The following is a 22528-nucleotide window of genomic DNA, read 5'->3' as shown; positions in this document are numbered from 1 at the left end:
AGCCCTGATGATTGGGGCGGCAGGGTATCTGTCGTTCTGCCCCTGAACAGGCAGTTAACCCATCGTTCCTAGGCAGTCAATGACAATAAGAATTTGTTCTTAACTGACTTGCCTAGTTAAATAAGATCGCCTATCATTTTTTTAATTTTAAAATGTTATCTTAGAAATGAAGTAGTTAATATGTGGTGGTACGAAACGATTAGTTCCTGGTGAAGAAAGAGTCAGAATCCAAAACATTTGTCAGTGAGAATGGGGACTGTTATTGAGACAAGCACCAGTTACATGCTGACTCTTTCCAGTCTCAACACTGTTTGTTTGACACAGTTACAATGGTTGGTACTCCATGTTGAAATCACAGAGAAACATATACAAACTATAATAATGGCAACAGGAGAAGTAGGTTTTATATCCCTGCATCGTTATTATTATTATTATTATTAAACGTCTTATTTACTCCATATAAAGCATACATATCACTTTTTTTTAATTATCTTGAAATAATTCTATACATAAATATTGTTTTTCTTTTCACATATTTAAAAAATAAGGAGACTTCATACAAAATGGTTAATATCATGGCTTATAGTATAATAGAGTATAATATCATGGCTAATTATACTATTATGGCTAATTATACTATTATGGCTAATAGTATAATAGATGGAATGTATCTGGTTGTGTTTTCTTTTAAACTCAAATGTTAAATTAAATGTCCTATTAAGAGCTCAAAAACAAGTAGAATATTCATACTAAAATGCATTTATTCTATGGACAGTTTTAAGAAAGCAGTTGGATTTTTATCTAAGCAAAATACAAACAAATTAATTGTTGCTATTATAACTCATAAAGTATAAAAGAGCAGAAATGCACTACGTGATATATAGCAATCAGGTCATTTTACCAATGTTTTAATTACAGCCTCACATATTAAAACTTTACAACAGGTGATATGAAAAATGTACAACGCTTCTCTTTTCATCATGGATATATCACTTCATCTGGCAAGAAAATACCCTCATTGCCTTTTCAATTGGCTCTGACAGTGCAACAAAGTGTCTGCTACTTCTTCTGTTTACTTTTGATAAGTTTTGTAGTATCAAGGAGTACGTAGTGTAAAAATACATCAATCAATCAATCATGAAACCATCAACCTTGATCGTGGCATTTTTCATTTACCATAAAATATCCCCTTTATCACACCAAATAAAAACATAATTTAATTCTTAAACATCTGAGGTAAAAACAAATACATAAAAGGAGGATTTTTTGGAGTGCCAGTTTTACACACACTTTTTGAACAAATTGGTATTTTAGTGGAAAGAAGAGGTCCCCAACTCTACAAAACACTTACAGCAGGTTACATTTACAGTTTGATGACATAAATGACCTTATGGCAGTTTATGTCTCTGTCTGTCCATTCTTCCATTCCTCCATCCAGCAACCCCCACAATCTCCCATCCCCAAGACATTTTTCAGTTCCCTTTTTCCTTAAGATATTGTCTCTTGCCTTCATGCCATAGGATGAATGCGCTCAGATATCACATTGGCCTGAAATGCATGATGGTTTAATGGAGAGTTTCCTTTAGACAATTTGTTAACAGTTACATCTGCAGGAATGTAGGGCAAGAGAAAAATGGTAAAAAGGTAGAAAGTCTCATAATATACTGGCCAGTGTGGAAACAAGTTTAATGTGTGGGTTACTGGTCTCCAGTATTGTACCTGTAAGTCATTCAGTTCAGGTGTTCTTCTCTGGGAGAGGTTAGAGCTGCAAAACAAAATGCCTGTTGAAATCCATTCATTGTGTCCAGTAGTTGGGCTGAAATGACAACTTTGACCTCATAAATAAAGCTTTATCATTAAATAAAAACAGGGCATTCCTTCCCCTGTGTGAGTCAGGTACACCAGTCCTTTCACAAATGTGCCCAAAAGCAGTTTTGAATTGACTATTGAGCGGAGACAAACAAACAAACAATAAACAATCAATGGGCATTTGCCTACCGACTTTTCCTCATCGCACAGCCTATTTTATAGACAAAATCCAGCTAAGGTATCTGCCCCTTTACACGTCTACGTAGGTATTCATATCCGTCTATAACAATGGACAAGTTCTTTGTAAAACATTCTAATTCTTACACACTTCTTAAGTGCAACTTAGAAAAGCAACGTGGAAATTATGCTTTTATTTCTATTCCTCTTCTTTGAGATAAGATAGATATCTTCCATTCATTTGGCTCAGTAGATGGAGACCTGGGACAGAACCTGGGCGTGGGCCTGGATCTGGGAGGGGTGTGGCTGCTGGGGGGCGGGTTGGGGACTGCCCATGGAGGCGGAGCCCCCCACAGATTGAGGTGTGCTGGGTGAGTGTTGTGGTGGGGAACACTGGGACTGGTGCTGTTGCTGCTGTTGTTGGAGATGCTGCTGCATCTGCTGCTGGTGAATCTGCTGCATCTGCATCTGGTGGAGTTGCAGTTGCTGTTGCTGCATATCATGCCTCTGCTGCTGCTGCTGCTGCTGCTGCTGCTGCTGCTGTTGTTGTTGTTGTTGTTGTTGCTGCTGTTGTTGTTGTTGTTGCTGCTGCTGTTGCTGTATGTTGTGTTGCTGCAGCTGCTGCTGGAGGTGGTGCTGGAAATGCTGATGCTGCATCTGCTGCTGGATCTGCTGGTGGTGCATCTGCTGCTGCTGCATCTGGTGGTGCTGCAGATGTTGCTGCATCTGCTGCTGCTGTGTTTGCTGCTGCTGCAGCTGCTGCATGTGCCCCCCCACGCCACCCTGCATGGGCGGGCTCATCTGGGACACTGTGGGCTGGGCCCCGGCCACCATGGCCCCTCCACCACCTCCACCCATCTGGTTCAGCAGCTGGGATGGCACACCGTTGGTCATGTTCTGGTGCTGCACCGTCACCGAGGTCACGATCTGGTTGCCCCCCAGCCTCATCTGCAGCGGCTTGGGGGCGATGGCCCGTGGCATGCCGTTCTGGAGAGCCTGGGCCATGGAGGACATAGAGGACATGGACGGGTGCTGGGAGAGTGGCGAAGGCAGCATCAGACCTGGGGACAGGCTGGTGGAGGCCAGGGTCTGCTGGACTGAACGGATGGTCTGAGCCTCTGCTGATTCCTGGGCAGCCTGGAAGTGAAACAACAGCATGTTAGATACAGACTAGGAATGGACACTAGATTTACTCAAAAAATAAATATTTATTTCGACAATAGCCTGAGGTAACAACGGAAAGCTATAAATCCTCTAACTTTCTAAGATTGCAATCTTGAAAAGATTCAGGATCTGCATGCAGCTCGTGCAGGAAGATTTGAATATCTAAGTTTACTACTTGTCACAATTAAATTCAAATCAAATCAATGTTTCTTTTGTCACATGCGCAGGATACTGCTGATATAAACGGTACAGTGAAATGCAGCGCTCCTCAACAGTGCAGTATAAATATCAATATCAATTAGAATCAAGTCAAATCAAAAATATAACAAGTCAGAAATAAAAACTAGGAGTCTTAGGCTTCTTCCCAGCAGTTCACACTTCTGTTGGGTGAAAAGTGAAAGAAAGCAGTGTCTCACCTTTGAAACCAGGCTGGCGCGGTAGGCAGCGAGGGCTTTTAAATATTCCTTTTTAGCAGCCTCTGTTTTGCTTTTATAGCCCTGTTATGACAAGACGGACAGGTGTGAATGACAGGTGACAAACAAAGGATCACTCTGTAAAGAGATACAACATCTAAATGCAGGCATAGGCAGCACAATATAACTGACTTATCAGCCTTCTACTTTTGTAGATGTCTATATTAATTGATTTATTTTTGTAGCTCTCGACATATTGATTGGGAAAATAGCGGGCAGGAGAAATTATACAATCTGACTTCATGCATCCCCTTAGAGCAATTACTGCTAATTACTGATCATCATGCATTTGCTTCTCAATCAGATATAAAAGTCAAGGGCCAGTATTCACAAAGCATCTCAGAGTAGAAGTGCTCATTCAGGATCTCCCCTGTCCTGTCCTGTTCATATATAATCGTATTCAGTATGATCTAAAAGGCTAAACCGATTCTATCTCAACACTCCTAGTCTGAGATGCTAGGGCTGTGTTTAGACAGGCATCCCAATTCAGATGAGTTTTTTCTTCCAATAATTGGTCTTTTGATTAATCACAGATCTTTTCACATCAGATCTTTTTCAGAATTGAAGATCAGAATTGATCCGAAAAAAAGATCAGAATTGGGCTGCCTGTGTAAACACAGCCTTTGTGAATGCAGATCCAGTGGTGTAAATGTCATAGTGTAGGATTGCTCTGACAGATAATGATGGATTACCTGCTTCTGTTCCTCTCCCAAGCCATCCCACATGGAGGCCACTATCTTGGAAACCTCTCCGAAGGTGGCGTTGGGGTTTTGACCCTTAATGGCGGCCTGTGTGTCTCTGAAGAACAGGGCGTAGGCTGAAACTGGCTTCTGGGGCTCGTTGGGGTCCTTCTTCTTCTTCTTCTTGGGGGTCTTGGGCTTCTTCCCAGCATCTGGCGCTGGGCGCTTTTCTCCTGCCATTACCTGTTACAAGAAGAGTGATCTGGTTTAGACAGATGAATGTAATTCAATGGTGACTTGTGGTAGTGCCAAAGGAATTTGCATGTGACACTTTACTAACACAACCACCTTCAACAAATGCATATGAATATCAAGCAGTCACTGTGCTATTCAATCAGGTCTATTTCACACTAAAGTGAGCACAGTTTTAGTGCAGCCTTCTTTAAAATGTGTTTTTATTTAAGGCCCTTTCATAGAGTTTTCCTCACTCACCCTATTGTCCTGGTCTTGGTCGTCCTCGTTGATAGAGCTGGAGGGTGAGGGCGTGGCCGACTTGCTGGTTGGTGGTGAGGGCGAAGTATGGGGGATTTTGGGTCCTGTCATGTTCAGGCCCAGCTGGGCGCTGAGCTGGGACTGGTTGATGGTGGTCAGCTGGTTCCGGGACATCATACCATGGGGGTTGTTCATGCTGATGATGGATCTCATGACCATGGCGGGGTTAGGGGGGTACTGGCGGAGTTGGCCCTGCATGTTCTGAATCAGAGGAGAAAGAGAGGGAAAAGTCAGTAAATATGACAGCATCTTGTAAGAGACTGTACTGTATCTGTAGCCTGGTCCCAGATATGTTTGTGCTATATAGCTATTTGTTTGGCATGACAACCAAATAGGAGTTGGCTATACATCACAAACAGATATTGGACCAGAGCATAACAGAACAAAAATCTGGTCATCACATTCTTCCAGACTGCCACATGGCCAGAATGCATCACATAACATAACACATGGCCCGGGGTCTTTAACTTCTCCCATTATCAACTATGATGAATTATCTTGAAACCTGAGTAGCCAGTTTGATCTGCCATTAATAAATAGCTTCACAGCTCAATTGATACGGTTCACAACACTCTATTGTATGGAAATCTGTGGCACAGCTTTGACTGCTCTGGTGTATAATGGACTGAGTTAGTACCCTTGAGATGGTTAGGCTACATAACCTCAAATGCCAGGACAAAACAAATAAAGATTGTGCAAGTCACGATTTGTATGCACAATGACTATCTCGAGAACATTTAGGATTTAATGCCCATACAACAAATAAAAATATATTATACATTTCTGTGAAATCTGACATTTTGAAGGTAATAAATTTGCCCTAGTTGGCAGATGGGGGCCCAAATGATACCTTCTCCATTATGTTTAAAGATGAAATGCTATCTGCCGGCAGGTTTCATAGATCATACTTTAACTGCCAAAGAGTGAAAATATATTTATATATAATCAACTCTATAATTCAACTGTCTGAAGGGATACGATTGGCGTGTCATGGACATTTTTCTTCCTCTTTATACAATGCTGAGTATATGATACCATCAATACCATCTTCATATTTTCTCATTTATCTTCCAGATAAAACATTATGCTTTTCAAAAATCTCTTTGTGTAAAGGGAGAGGTAGATGTTTGCATTGAGAATTCCACTGAGGATGGAATTACATGGCCTGTCATTCTCTCAGAGGGGAGAATGATCAGGGATGCAGCGGAGCTGACAGGGAATAGTGAAAAATAACCAAACACAACAAAAATGTGATTTGTTTAGGAGGTGTTTGTGTGGTGTGTGTGTGTTCGTGTGTTCTCCCTGAGTAACATCCATCTGGTATTCAGCAGCAGCACAAACTCCATCTCTCCCAACATCAACACATCATATACCCACACACCTTGCTTTATTGAGAGAACCTTACGAACCCTGTCTTCAAAACAATCTTCAAACACCTTCTTAGAACAGAAACATATTGAATTTACAATCCATTTGTCTCCCATCTTTCTCATGTGCCATGTCTACTACCTATCATAAATCAGTCTACAAGGCAGATATGTATTCAATATTTACATAGAAATACTCCACCAGAGACGGAATAGAATACAATTTAATGATGCAAACATGCAAACCATTCAATTCGCTCTCTGAATAAATAGTGAAATAAAACATGCCAACCATTCAATTTTCTCTTTGAATAAATAGTGAAATAAAACATGCCAACCATTCAATTTTCTCTTTGAATAAATAGTGAAATAAAACATGCCAACCATTCAATTCGCTCTTTGAATAAATGGTGAAATAAACTTGAGCAATGGGATAATGATGTAATGTTGATGTACATATCTTCAGTTTTCAAATGTTCCACTTGATGTGTAAGTCTCATTGTCACCTCCAGTAGTGAGCTACAGTAAGTTAGTGCTCTGAGTGACTCTCTGCTCATTGAGAGCTTCACAGATGAAACACACTGAGCTCTTTAGCCATGACCATCTGTGTAACAACATTTCAACACAATATCACAATGATGCAATATCACTTAGAGCAATGATACATCATGCCCTTTGTGTCAAATGTTGAGTTTTCTTCATAACAGCTATGGCCCTGCCCTATTCAAAGATCATTTGCCTTTCAAAATGTATCTTGTGTTTGCTGGCTTTGGTGATAGTTGGCAATTTTGTAAATGGGTTTGTGGTGAAATAGCTTACACTAGTGTTACAACAATATCACCAAACCCAGATTGCTATACAGACTATAGTGGTATAATACTATAAACTTGACTGGTGGCTATAAATACATATACGGCTCTTTACAGCTCACAACTACTTACCTAAAAGAGTGAGTGATTCATGTAATCTATATGAAAAATATATATATTACAGTGTAAAATAAAGTACCATGTATGTAAAATGTGTGTAACATATATGCTGTATGTAACAAAAAAGCTGTACAAAGTTTGAAGAGGAATGAGTGATTATAGAGTAGGTGAACATACCCTAGCTTAGGCCTAATGTTAACACATCTATGTTAACCATACTATCAAAACACCCCTGGATAATACTAGTCCCTGAGAAAGGGCTACAGTGGTTGTGAATGTATTATGTGAATCTGCAACAAGTCTGTTAATTTATGTCCTTCTGTCCTCTCAGTTGCATTTTAATTAGAATATTGGATGCGTCCTAACTGGCACCCTATTCTTTATATAGTGCACTACTTTTCACCAGGGCCCATAGTGCACTATGTTGGGAATAGGGTGCCTTTCGGACGCAGATATTGTCTGCAGTCACAGCAGACATCTAAGAAGACAGCTTGATAGTCATCATAAATCTGTAAATAAGTCCTTTTCTTGAATGCACAATGGCCAGATGTGACAAGTGGGGCAGCAGGTAGCCTAGTGGTTAAGAGCGTTGGACCTATAACCGAACGGTTGCTAGATCGAATCCCCGAGCTGACAAGGTAAAATTCTGTCATTCTGCCCCTGAACATGGCAGTTAACCCACTGTTCCTAGGCCGTCATTGTAAATAAGAATGTGGTCTTAACTGACTTGCCTAACTAAATAAAAGTCCAATTTAAAAAACGTCCCTATCAGGCTCCATCCAGCTTGTGTGTTTGTATACATGGCCATGTGTATCAAACACAAGTAAACCTGGAGTCTATGCAATCTACTCTCCAATCAATATGGCTTTGTGAAGGACATCTTGAGATGGAGACTCTCAACATCTATGCCTTTTAAAAAACCTCAAGCTCAAGGAACCAGCACGTCATGTGTACCTGTCAAGCTGTCACAAGCATATTGGCTTGTTTGATAGAAGGCTGTTGGCTTTGACTACACATCCTATCCTCTCCCCTGCACCAAAGCATCCCAACAACTATGTATAAGATGCAATAAAAAAACAACAATAGCCGAGACCCTTCCGCAACACACTGGCTAATAAACACAGCAGCTGGACTGAAAATGCAACATTACTTATTCAGAAGTACCAGAGATAAAATCTCAATATCAGTGATGTCAATGAAAAGAGCCTTGCATCTGTTCTTGAAGATATTGGAATCAAAATTTGAGGAGGTGGGAAATTTAACAGGCTGAAAAGAATGTTAACAAGTTCAATGTCCATTCAATCAACGACAGAGGCTCTTGGAAATGTTCCATTGCAGAAGAGGGGTAAAATCATCTATATGGTAATTATAAGGATGAGTCCCCCAGTAACTTTCGCCAGCATGAAAGGTCAGTCCTATTAAAGATAGTTTATCAGTCCTCTGCACATAGTCCTTTACTGCATGTGCTTTTAAACGGGTACATCTTATTTTCTTACTCCTCCCTTTTCGGCTCCCTGCCCGCAGAACCTTGGTGCTTAAGCCAAATGAGAAAAATGGAATTTAGAATGCTGGTAAAGGCTATAATAGCATGAAGATAAATTGTTTTTCGACTCCTCTCTCCTGTCTCTGGCTTTAACAAACCTCACAGTATACTGCTGTGCATATACACAGTCACAGTCCATCCACTGACTAACCCCTCTCCATCCAACCCCCCAGCCCAAAAACAAAATCTTCCCTTCCACACTCCCATTTTAACTGACCTTGAAGGGCTACACATCCCCTTCCCCTTCTCCCGCTCCCCCATAAATGCCCTCCCCCAAAACCCTTCCTTCCCCCATTTCTCCCGGTGCACTGTGGGTATTTAAAACTTGTTCAACATGATATCATTTCATTTCAAGTGCTGGCTGCCTAAGAAAACTAAATTACAGAATCAATCACACAGAAGGTCAGGTTGAGACTTCATTACAAGTATTGCATGCCTGCATGAATATCTTTCATTTCTGACTGACCCAATATGTCACAACATCTGTCTGGCTGAAAGTAAAAAGAGAAAAGAAACAGGACGAAGAAAACAATGAGAAAAAAATCCACTCTCTGAAATGGATGTACAACTGATGTCAATGCTACTCAGCTTGGAAGGAAGATAAGAGAGTGTAAAAAAAACTGTTTCTGCAACAGTGGTCATATTTTCCATTTTATTCAAGACAGTGGTTTGTGACAGGTCAGAATATAGGGGATTAGACTATCTGTATCTGTACATCAGGGAGTAATTAACATACTGTACATACAGTCAGCTACAAATCCCCAGGTCAGACCAAATTGCATGGCATTACTGGGTGTTGGCTATAGAGAAAAACAACTGTCAATGAATGTACTAGTCTAGCTGGCTAAATGTTTGTGTGTACTAAGTCATTAGGGTGAACGTAGCGCACATGATGCAGATTAGATTCCTACTGACAAGACTTGGCAAATAGTCCGTATGTATTCATGTAAATACAATAAACATGCATCTTTGCATCAATTTTGGGCAACAAACTAAGAAAGATACATTTGACTCCATATTAATTTCTATTCAAACGGGATATTTGGGCTATTTCTAACCCAATTATGAAGATGTGACACGTAGAAGGGACCTTTTTATAGACCGCCATATCTACCCATACTTTCTTACAAGGGAGGAAACATGGGAAAGGTCTACCTCTGTGCAAGGATACTGTAGAGAAGACAGAGATATTTTCAGAAATAGCACCCAGGGGCCTGTGCAGTGCATCGTAGAGAGCGAAAGAGAGAGAGAGAGAGAGAGAGAGAACGAGAGAGAACGGGAGCTCTAAATAAATAGAGACTGGCAGTTCCACCTCCAATAGTATGTGGCACTATTGACAGAGACCAAATCAGGAGGACACATGCTGCGAGACACAAATGACAGTCAGAAGCTTGTTAGGAGAGCAGATTAAATAAATAATGACTTGCTTTCTGCCAGCCCACAAACATGTATTTCTATTTGTAGAACCATAGCATCTGTGGCCAATTTGCAAGACATACATGGAGCATTAGGGGAAAGGAATTAGTGGAACACTTGGCAGAGCAACTACATGGAGGGGGATTTGAAAATGGTACAGGTACATTGTACACCCATTGTTTGTTTTTTTGTCATGGTGGTGTAGCGAGAGGCTATCACAGTTATGAATTACCCACTGCCACAGAGCTAAGAGAACAGAGAAAACTATTTGGGGAATATGAAAACTGTGGCTGGTTGGGAAACATACTTACTATGTTTTATTTGCATGGTTTATTTATATGTCCTTGCAGACGTTTCAAATAAGAGATACACAACAGTGTAGTGTACATAATGTTGTCCCCCAATGTCATTCCACTGACAAAATGAACCTAAAATATAATAACACTTTTATAAACAGTGTATGGTTCATTAAAATAGTTACTTCCCTCAACCCTTTTCAAATCTCAAACCAAAGACAATGGCATAGATCAATGTAATTTCCCTGCGTTGTCTCTGTGTTCAGGACTTTTGGGGATCAACCCATATCCAGAATATAATGGAGTTCACGGTCGGTAAGCCTTTCTGCCTTTCTGTCTGCAGAGCAGTGTGCAACAGTCTCCCAGTGACAATGCCACGAGGCAAAGGAGCAGAAACTGCACGTTCTTTCCCTGTAGTTTTAATAGTCTCTCCTTACAATCAGAGACATGAGCCATGCAAATGGTGTTAAAGAGGAATAATGTTGGAGAATCAAATCTAATCCTCCACCAAGTCGTGAGAACAGTCAGGACTGTAATTGTGTCAAGGTTCCGTTTCATCTCCAGATGTAAAAAAGCTTAACTGACCATGAAATGAAAATTCTTTAGGCAAAAGTCTTCCGGGGCTCGCTTACGCAGCACAGATATTTTAAAAGCTGCAATTATTTTACATGCCAGCAGCATGGAAGGGAGGAAAAAAGGCAATGAAATGTTATAGTGCCTGCCCATATCGGAATGTAAATACATATTCTGTAATATCATACACTGTATGTGATTCACCATATGTGTCTGGTTTAAAAGTGGGGGGTCTGAAATACATTTTTACATGGATAATAAGGCTAAAACTATCATGATATTTTTGTTCAATGTTATGATTGTTTTACAGTTCACCCCCCAAAAAACACAGCATCAATATAATCTTTCTGCTTATAATGCTTTTTGCTTCCATATTTTCTTCCTATAATGATCCCGTATTACTGTGATAGTATCAGCGAGTGACATTTCCACATTTCCTCCTCAATGCATTTCATCCTCAATGGCATTTAAGAAAGCTTTTTCTCTCAAAATGTTTTCAATCTATAACATAGAACTCTATCAACATACAGAAAGTGATTACTGGGTTCCGGAACCATTCCACATTCTCTCATCCACACCAATGGACAGGAAGGCTAAGCTGGAGATCCATTCATTGACTCCCTTTCTAAGTACTCACACCAAAGGTTAATTCTAGTAGCATCGTGATATTTAACCAAATACAAAACCTGTGATTCTGAACTCTGAAACAAAGCTCTGTCTGTCAGTTGACTGAGTGCATTCAGGCTCTGAACATAACAACATGTAGATAAAGGCATGGAAACACATCATGTGACAGTGGAGGGGACAGGACAGGACAGAATGATGCATCAGCATCTACAGAACAGGGTTTCTGGAACCAACATACATAATACTGTATACGGGCCCATGAAACCGTTGCACTTTTTGGGGAGTCACTTTCATCACTCCCTGGAGGGGCAAAAATACATTGTGCCATCATGCCCATGATCCATTCATATATTTTCCTATTATAAAGAGGGTTATTTTTGTAGGCTTTGTTTTTCCTTTATAAACCCAAACAGAATTCAGTATTTACATACTGCAACCATTGTCTAGCTAGCATTGTGATACTATTCCATCCTTCAGCTTTATAAACGGGCCAGATGCTGTGCCAGATGCAGTAACAACTGGAGGTGTGCACTGAGTGCAGTCAAGGTTACTCTATGGCCTAATAAAGGGTAAAGGTATTCTCCAGGTACTCAGATCATACTGTAATGGTCACATGGGCTCTCCTGACCTTTTTCTATTTATATGTTTATATGACAGCACCTTGATCCTGTACCCAAGTGTTGGTGCCTGGTACTCTAGTTTCTCTGTGCATGAACAAATCCATCAGATTGACACCTTATACCTGCCCTAGCCCTATAATTATTGAAGAGGTGCATGTCCTAATAGCACGCTGTACTTGATGCCTATGCATGTGACCATAGTATCTATTAAATCCCTCTACCCTAAGTGTTGGTCCAGTCTAGTACTCACCAATGGCAGGCCGTTGATGCTGGAGAGCCCCTCCTGGTCCATGAGGTTGCGTGAGATGGTGATGGAGGGCAGCTCCAGGCTCTGAGGGGGGAACTGGGGTGTGAAGGGTCCCCTGTGCTGGAGCGGGTGCCCCGGGAAGGGGGAGTCCACATCCGATAGGCCCAGGCCAGACTCAGTCTCTGGAGGAGGGGTGATGGGAGGGATCTCAAACTCCTCGTCTCCCAGGCTGGGGGTGTGGAATGTCTAGAGAGCAGATAGGGAGAGGAAAGTACACGGTCATATCATTGGATTCATGTTTGCGAAATCAATACAGATCATGTGTACTGTATAGGAAACTAGTAGTGAAAGTTGGCTGAGCGGGAAAAGGAAGGAAAAGCACACACCCACATCAATGGATGAATTTATGATCAGTGTATGTATACTGACGCTACAGGCCTAGATACTTTATAGTGACATTTAGCTAAAACTATCTGCAGATGTAGGATCTTCATTTGAGCCAGTTTGCTAAAGCAGGAAAATAATCCTGCAGCAACAGGAAATGTGAATTATTATGTGGATTATAATTAATGGAAAAAATAGACAAATATGCACATCCAATTCATCAGGTGCAGGTCAGAAGAACGTATCAAAGAAAAAATAAATGTCCACAACTCTGGTATGATCCCAATGTTACAGATGTAGGATCTTCATTTGATCACCCTGTTGCAGGAGAACTTTCCTGCAATGCAGGAAATGTTTAAAGGTGTAGTGTATTTGAGGTTTAAAAATAATATAATATATGCCATTTAGCAGACGCTTTTATCCAAAGCGACTTACAGTCATGGGTGGTCCCGGGGATCGAACACACTACCCTGGCGTTACAAGCGCCATGCTCTACCAACTGAGCTAAAGAATTCCGAAGTTTGTCATTTCCACTTTAAAATTTCAGAGTAGATTTTTCCTTATGAAGAATGTGTCAACCCCTACAAAATAATCCATTAATTATAATCAAAGGAAAAAAGGAATATCTGCAACTCTCCTATGCTCCCATGGGGATTTAATCAGACGCACAAAACAGACAACGTTTTGATCCGAGTTGGAATCATTCTTATCTCTCATACCTGCATGAAGCCTTCCTTTCAGGGATGTATTGTTTAAAGGAGGAGAAGTTAGGTGGAGTGGTACTTAGGTGGAGTGGTACTAACACTTGTCTGTAACCATACAGAGATGTAACATTTCTTAAAACCCATTAAAGTTCACTCTGAGCAAAGTAAGGAGGGAAGAGGGGAAAAAAAGCAACTACAAAAAAGTGAGGAAATCATGAGAGAGGAGAGGATACATGATAAAAGCCCTTTAATCTCAGGGATGGAAGATCTTGGGTCTGAAGTGCGGAGAAAATACACGTCACAGAGACATGGGGTTTAAAGAAAATATTCTGAGAAATATTACGCTTGGCCAGAAGGGTTTCTCATTGTTCCCCTTGGTTGAACCCTTAAATCTGCTCATCAAACAGTCTAATCCCTCTGCCTGCAGAATTCAAGCTTTTGGACACACTTAATTAGCTTATTTGGATTCTTGGAGATGGTACCAACTGACTGTTCACCTACTGCTGGTCTTGTCTTCATTGGAACATTCCTTAAGCCACTCAGTAAAAAGCCAACGTATTCACATAGCGACCCACCATGACCACATCAGAGTTACATGCATATAGGACGCGCCACAATTGGATACAGCCACTACTAGCATGGCAGTCAAGATACTCTTTCCTCAATATCAAAGGTCTAAAGTCGAGTTGAAATAAGTATTTCTGTTAGCTTTAGGTCAGTGTGTTGATATCAGTGTTAATACACTTTTTTACCAGGACAAGCTTAGAGGGGAGGCAGAACAGAAGTCCATCAGCCACTCTCTCTCTCTTTCGATCTCTCTCTTACAGGCAATGAAAAAACCCAAGGCAGTGGCAGCAGAGCGAATATGCCAGCTTAGTCCTTGATTAGAGAGTAGTAATGTTTCTGTTGCTTGCTTTGGCACACAGACACCTGAAACAAATTCATTGCCTACTCAGGGCAGCTGTCTTGACAAGCACTGATGAATTCCAGAGGCAGAGACAGCTAATAGAGTTGTATTTTCATGTTCCCTTAGTTTCAGACCACTTTTAAACTTTCTGATGCTTGTTTCACAGCTGTTCAATCAGTCCTCCTTTCTGAAGGAGTCACTGCATGTTCATCACAGCTCTGGACTCTGGCTTAAGGCTTCCTCATGCTTCGGTTCTTAGGGCGCCTAGCAGGACTCAACTAGTGTGCTCGCATACCTTTGACCTTTGCTTGAAAAGACCTTCGCTTTAAAAAAAAAAAAAAATGCCAATAGTACTAGTTAGTCCATCTTGAGACGCCGTAACCAGTATAGAATTACTCAAAATGAATGTCCATTTTACGCTCCTGCTACTCTCTGTTAATCATATATGCATCGTCACTGTAACTATACACTCATGTACATACTACCTCAATTGGGCCGACCAACCACTGCTCCCGTACATTGGCTAACCGGGCTGTCTGCATTGTGTCCCACTGACCACTCGCTACTGCTACTATATTTTCATCATATATGCATAGTCACTGTAATCATATCTACAAGTACATACTACCTCCATCAGCCTGACTAACCGGTGTCTGTATGTAGCCTCGCTACTTTTATAGCCTCGCTACTGTATATAGCCTGTCTTTTTACTGTTGTTTTTATTTCTTTACTTACCTATTATACACCTAATACCTTTTTGCACAATTAGTTAGAGCGTGTAAGTAAGCATTTCACTGTATTCGGCGCACGTGACAAATAAACTTTGATTTGATTTAAGATTAATCTATGATAACAAAAAAAAATCTGTCATTAATTTAGATGTTTTTGCCAAGGAGATCTTAGTCGCGCAACTTTACACCTAACTAGGATGTTTGGTTTAGTATTTCTCAAGTGAAAAGATTTGCATGAAAACGAGTCGTCTATCGTTGAATGACAACAAACACTTCTTTGAACAATCCCTACTGTTGAACAATTACAAATAGATTTGGTTTGCCTCAATAAAAAAATATGTGTGTATGAACAGCCAGAGAAAAATCTAGCCAAAGGACAAAACAAACAACATTTTCACAAAATGTCATCATAATATATGTATGAACTGTTTCAGTTGGGAAGCATGCGGACGGTTTTATACTGTCTTAGAAAAAAGGGTTCCAAAAGGGTTCTTTGGCTGTCCACATAGGAGAACCCTTTTTGGTTCCACATTGAACCATTTTGGGTTTCTTGTAGAACCCTCTGTGGAAAAGGTCCTACATAAACCCAAAAGGCTTTTACCTGGAACCAAAATGGGTTCTCCTATGGGGACAGGCAAAGAACCCTGTTTAAGGTTCTAGATACAGTTGAGGTCGGAAGTTTACATACACTGAGGTTGGAGTCATTAAAACTTGTTTTTCAACCACTCCCCAAATTTCTTGTTAACAAACTATAGTTTTGTTAAGTCGTTTAGGACATCTACGTTTTGCATGACACAAGTAATTTTTCCAACAATTGATTACAGACAGATTATTTCACTTATAATTCACTATATCACAATTCCAGTGGGTCAGAAGTTCACGTACACTAAGTTGACTGTGCCTTTAAGCAGCTTGGAAAATTACAGAAAGTGATGTCATGGCTTTAGAAGCTTCTGATAGGCTAATTGACATCACTTGAGTCAATTGGAGGTGTACCTGTGGATGTATTTCAAGGCATACCTTCAAACTCAGTGCATATTTATTTGCTTGACATCATGGGAAAATCAAAATAAATCAGGCAAGACCTCAGAAAAATAATTGTTGACCTCCACAAGTCTGCTTTAATCCTTGGGAGCAATTTCCAAAAGCCTGAAGGTACCATGTTCATCTGTACAAACAATAGTACTCAAGTATAAACACCATGGGACAACGCAGCCATCATACTGCTCAGGAAGGAGACATCTCCTAGAGATGAATGTACTTTGGTGCGAAAAGTACAAATATATCCTAGAACAACAGCAAAGGACCTTGTGAAGATGCTGGAGGAAACAGGTACAAAAGTATCTACATCCACAGTAAAACGAGTCCTATACTGACATAACCTGAAAGGCAGCTCAGCAAGGAAGAAGCCACTGCTCCAAAACCACAATAAAAAAGCCAGATTGCGGCTTTCAACTGCACATGGGAACAAAGATCGTACTTTTTGGAGAAATGTCCTCTGGTCTGATGAAACAAAAATAGAACTGTTAGGCCATAATGACCATCGTTATATTTGGAGGAAAAAGGGGGATGCTTGCAAGCTGAAGAACACCATCCCAACCGTGAAGCACGGGGGTGGCAGCATCATGTTGGGGGGTTGCTTTGCTGCAGGAGGGACGGTGCACTTCACAAAATAAATGGCATCATGAGAAGGAGAATTATGTGGATATGTTGAAGTAACATCTCAAGACATCAGTCAGGAAGTTAAAGCTTGGTTGCAAATGGGTCTTCCAAATGGACAATGACACCAAGCAAACTTCCAAAGTTGTGGCAAAATGGCTTAAGGACAACAAAGTCAAGGTATTGGAGTGGCCATCACAAAGCCCTGACCTCTTACAGAAAATGTGTGGGCAGAACTGCAAAAGCATGTGCGAGCAAGGAGGCCTACAAACCTGACTCAGTTACACCAGCTCTGTCAGGAGGAATGGGCCAAAATTCACCCAACTTATTGTGGGAAACGTGTGGAAGGCTACCCAAAACATTTGACTAAAGTTAAACAATTTAAAGACAATGCTACCAAATACTAATTGAGTGTATGTAAACTTCTGACCCACTGGGAATGTAATGAAAGAAATAAAAGCTGAAATAAATCACTCTCTCTACTATTATTCTGACATTTTACATTCTTAAAATAAAGTGGTGTTCCTAACTGAACTAAGGCAGGGAATTTTTACTAGGATTAAATGTCAGGAATTGGGTAAACTTCCAACTTCAACTGTATATATTTTTTCTAAGAATGTAGAGGAGAGCAGGATAAATTACATAAAGCTTTTAACAACCATGTACTGTGCTCTACTCTACTACTGCCATCTTATTTAATGTTAACGCCACCGAAAAAGCACTGGAACCTTTTAATTTTTGTTTATTTAACTAGGCAAGTCAGGTAAGAAAATAATATTATTTTCAGTGATAACCCACTGTTCCTAGGCTAACTGCCTTGTTCGGGGGCAGAACGGCAGATTTTTACCTTGTCAGCTCAGGGATTTGATCTTGCAACCTTGCAACTGTTTGGTTACTCAGCCAATGCTCTAACCAGGCCAATGCTCTAATCAGGAGAGAACATCATCATCACAGGCTTCATTACCAATCTGAACCTGTCATTTAGAGAAGAATGATGTGCAGTAAAAAGGGCCTCTCTGTTTGTTTGGCTGGTTTCACAGGCCTCAGAAGGATACTTTAGGGGAGGAAAAAAGGACATCACCATTACATTCATTTGTATTACTCTCTGACCTTTTCATATGGGTACAACTTGCCAAGATCTGTGTGGAAGAAGCTAAACCAGGACAGTGAACAGAGCTGGATAGGGATGTTGGACCGTAGGCTGATGCATTGTGGCCTGAATTATAGTGGCAAACAGGAGGAGGTTTGAGACAGCCTTCCCTTAGATGAAGATGAGGAAAGGTGAGCTCCATTTTTATAGTAAAACAGAGCTAATGTGACCGTGACCTTCAAGATAAACTGACCTGCCCTGGAGGGCAGGAATAGAGGAATGTTATTTTCCTAGTTTCTGATAAATAGTGTAATTGTCACGCCCTGGTCGAAGTATGTATGTTTTTCTTCATTTATTTGGTCAGGCCAGGGGTGACATGGGTTACTGTGGTGTGTTTTTGTCATGAGGTTTTTGTGGGGTGTCTAGCATAGTCTATGGCTGCCTGAGGCGGTTCTCAATCAGAGTCAGGTGATTTTTGTTGTCTCTGATTGGGAACCATATTTAGGCAGCCATATTCTTTGAGTTGTCGTGGGTGATTGTTCCTGTCTCTGTGTTAGTTGTTACCAGATAGGCTGTATAGGTTTTCACGTTACGTTTGTTGTTTTTGTATTGTTCGTGTTTTTCCTTTATTAAAGATGTATCGAACTAACCACGCTGCATTTTGGTCCGACTCTCCTTCAACGGAAGAAAGCCGTTACAGAATCACCCACCACACCCGGACCAAGCAGCGTGGTGACAGGCAGCGACAGCAGAAGCAGCGAAAGGAGGAATGGAAATGGGAAGACGTTTTGGATGGCAAGGGTTGTTACACTTGGGAGGAGATACTGGCTGGAAGAGATCGCCTCCCATGGGAACAGGTGGAGGCACTTAGGAGAGCAGAGGCAGCCGGAGAGAGGAGCCGACGTAACAAGGGAACACGGTTGGCAAGGAAGCCCGAAAGTCAGCCCCAAAAATGTATTGGGGGAGGCTCAGGGAGAGTGTGGCAGAGTCAGGGTTCAGACCTGAGCCAACTCCCCCTGTTTATCGTGAGGAGCAGCGATCACAGGACTTCTGGACTTGGGAGGAGATATTGGACGGAAAAGGACCCTGGGCACAGCCTGGTGAATATCGACGCCCCAAAGAAGAACTGGAGGCGAAAAAAAAGCGGAGAGGCGCTGGTATGAAGAGGCAGCACGACGAAGCGGATGGAAGCCTGAGAGTCAGCCCCAAAAATGTATTGGGGGGGGGCTTACAGGGAGTATGGCTATGCCAGGTAGGAGACCTGCGCAAACTCCCTGTGCTTACCGGGGGGCTAGAGAGACCGGGCAGGCACCGTGTTATGCTATGGAACGCACGGTGTCTCCAGTGCGGGTGCATAGCCCGGTGCGGTACATACCAGCTCTTCGTATTGGCCGAGCTAGAGTGGACATCGAGCCAGGTAAGGTTGGGCAGGCTCGGTGCTCAAGAGCTCCAGTGCGCCTGCACGGTCCGGTCTATCCAGCGCCACCTCTACACACCAGTCCTCCGGTGGCAGCTCCCTGCACCAGGCTTCCTGTGCGTGTCCAGTACCAGCAGTATCAGCACCATGCACCAGGCCTTCAGTGCTTCCCGCCTGTTTAGCGCTGCCAGAGCCTTTCTCCTCTCCTGCGCTGTCGGAGCCTCCCGCCTGTTCAGCGCTGTCGGAGCCTTTCTCCTCTCCTGCGCTGCCGGAGTCTCCCGCCTGTTCAGCGCAGCCAGAGCCTTCTTCCTCTACAGCGCTGCTGGAGTCTCCTGCCTGTTCAGCGCAGCCAGAGCCTTCCTCCACTCCTGTGCTGCCGGAGTCTCCCGCCTATTCAGCGCTGCCAGAGCCTTACTCTTCTACAGCGCTGCTGGAGTCTCCTGCCTGTTCAGCGCAGCCAGAGCTGCCAGCCTGCATGGAGCAGCCTGAGCTGTCAGTCTGCATGGAGCAGCCAGAGCTGCCAGTCTGCATAGAGCAGCCAGAGCTGCCAGTCTGCATGGAGCTACCAGTCTGCATGGAGTAGCCAGAGCTGCCAGTCTGCATGGAGCAACCAGAGCTGCCAGTTTGCATAGAGCTGCCAGTCTGCATAGAGCAGCCAGAGCTGCCAGTCTGCATGGAGCAGCCAGAGCAGCTAGATCTGCCAGTCAGCCAGGATCTGCCAGTCTGCCATGATCTTCCAGATCTGCCAGTCAGCCATGATCTTCCAGATCTGCCAGTCAGCCAGACTCTTCCAGATCTGCCAGTCAACCAGACTCTTACAGATCCGCCAGTCAACCAGACTCTTCCAGATCCGCCAGCCAGCCAGGATCTGCGGGAGCCAACTACATGCTTGAGCTTCCTCTCAGTGCTGAGCTTCCTTTCAGTGCTGAGCTTCCTCTCAGTGCCGAGCTTCCCCTCAGTCCCGAGCTTCCCCTCAGTCCCGAGCTGCCCCTCAGTCCCGAGCTGCCCCTCAGTCCCGAGCTGCCCCTCAGTCCCGAGCTGCCCCTCAGTCCCGAGCTGCCCATCAGTCCAGTGGGGTTCTGGGTGAGGACTACTAGGCCATGGTCGGCGGCGAGGGTGGACTATTCTCGGACGCGAGGGGGAGGAACTAAGACATTGATGGAGTGGGGTCCACGTCCCGACCCGGAGCCGCCACCATGGACAGACGCCCACCCGGACCCTCCCTATTGTTTTGATTTGCGTCCGGGAGTCCGCACCTTGGGGGGGGGGGGGGTTCTGTCACGCCCTGGTCGAAGTATGTATGTTTGTCTTCATTTATCTGGTCAGGCCAGGGGGTGACATGGGTTACTGTGGAGCGTTTTTGTCATGGGGTTTTTGTGGGGTGTCTAGCATTGTCTATGGCTGCCTGAGGCGGTTCTCAATCAGAGTCAGGTGATTTTCGTTGTCTCTGATTGGGAACCATATTTAGGCAGCCATATTCTTTGAGTTGTCGTGGGTGATTGTTCCTGTCTCTGTGTTAGTTGTTACCAGATAGGCTGTATAGGTTTTCACGTTCCGTTTGTTGTTTTTGTATTGTTTGTGTTTTTTCTTTATGAAAGATGTATCGAACTAACCACGCTGCATTTTGGTCCGACTCTCCTTCAACGGAAGAAAGCCGTTACAGTAATGGAGGGAGGGAGAGAGAGAGGAAGTAAGATCACTATCAAAGACTCTGGTTGTGTTCCTCCACTCCCGTCCATAATGATGATCCAAATTAACATCTGCACGAGTTGGGAGCCTAAAATTGATACATGAAGTTAGCTAAGGCTCGCCTGGGGTACGGAGGGAGTGTGTCAGCTGTCAGTGCAGGGCAGGCCTCTCTTCCTCAGGGGAGAGGTGCCAGACTAGGAGTGCTTGCCTGCCTGCCTGGCTGGATGGATGGCTGGTGGAGCCCAGAGAGTAACACACTGTTACAGTATTGCAGCATTACTGCCTGGTGTCACTTCACATAAAACCTGGCTAATTCTGCACCAGGAGCAGTTTAGAGGGGCTATGATCTCAGGTTAAGAGATGCACAATCCACTTCCTTCACATCAGCAGCCTGGTTATCCATTTAAATTGTTATGAATGCTCAGCCCAGCCAAGTGCCAAGCAAACCAGATGTTGGTTTCATGTTTGTGTGTGTGTGTCCATGTCGGTCACTGTGTGTGTGTGTTATGTGTGCCTGCATGTGTGACGGGTCGTTCCATGGGCAGGCGGAGGGTCCGATGGCATAGGGTGCAGAGCAGGGCTTGTAAGAGGGAGCTGAGGCCAGACCAGATCAATCCAGCATGTGTGGGCAGATGTATAGGGAATCTCCCAAGCAGCCACAGAGCCCCAGTGCTGTATGATATAGTGTGTTGTTCATATACAGGCAGCATTACGTGCATGGTGAAAAGGCCAGTAGATTTATGACAAACACATTGGCTCACTGCTAAAGTGTTGACTATTGGAGCTAACAGGCAAGGATTATGGAAATGTTCAGGAAAAGCATGAGACGATTCATGGTTGAGTTTCAGATGCTAATGATCTGATGTGTTTCTGTGAACCATCGAGGACTCCACTCTCTCTCATATTCCTTCTATCTAGAACATAATATAATATAATATATGCCATTTAGCAGACGCTTTTATCCAAAGCGACTTACAGTCATGTGTGCATACATTCTACGTATGGGTGGTCCCGGGGATCGAACCCACTACCCTGGCGTTACAAGCGCCATGCTCTACCAACTGAGCTACAGAAGGACCACCAACCACCAACATGTATGGTGTTCTCACTCCCAATATCAAAGAAAGCAGCAAGAAAAAGCTTTTGAGGCAATATCTCCAGCCTTTCAATAAACTTCTGTAATCCAATTCACTGATGCAATAACCAAGACTTGTTAAAGGCAGAGCCATGCAATTACTGAATATAATAGGCCCCGGGATCAATAGAGCCAGGATTGAGACTCCAGTTTCCAATATCTAGCGAGGCAGCAGAGCATAAAGCTACTCAAATGATAACATCACGGTGGGCTCGCAATCAACATTTCAAATGTGTAACCATCTCGAATCCATTTCTACATAGATCATTACTCCTGTCTAATTTGATTGGAAGGGAGAAGTGATACCCACCGCTGAGTGGAATTGAATCCCGGTGTACT

At 42.9% G+C, this 22528-nt stretch overlaps 1 protein-coding gene across 1 annotated transcript in view; it reads right to left on the bottom strand.

The window, feature by feature from the left end:
* Positions 1–892: 892 nt before the first annotated feature.
* Positions 893–22528, bottom strand: part of LOC124035560 (TOX high mobility group box family member 3-like) — a 66569-nt gene continuing 44933 nt past the window's right edge. Inside the window, exons 3-7 of the mRNA XM_046349042.1 lie at positions 12477–12719; positions 4796–5056; positions 4316–4546; positions 3567–3647; positions 893–3123 (exon numbers count right to left, since the gene is read on the bottom strand). Of these exons, the coding sequence (XP_046204998.1) occupies positions 2233–3123; positions 3567–3647; positions 4316–4546; positions 4796–5056; positions 12477–12719 (1707 nt within the window). The 3' untranslated portion in view covers positions 893–2232. The remainder of the gene's footprint in view (positions 3124–3566; positions 3648–4315; positions 4547–4795; positions 5057–12476; positions 12720–22528) is intronic.

Source organism: Oncorhynchus gorbuscha, linkage group LG05 (assembly GCF_021184085.1).
Source record: "Oncorhynchus gorbuscha isolate QuinsamMale2020 ecotype Even-year linkage group LG05, OgorEven_v1.0, whole genome shotgun sequence".
Taxonomy (NCBI): domain Eukaryota; kingdom Metazoa; phylum Chordata; class Actinopteri; order Salmoniformes; family Salmonidae; genus Oncorhynchus; species Oncorhynchus gorbuscha.
This window is presented reverse-complemented; position numbering and strand designations above follow the sequence as displayed.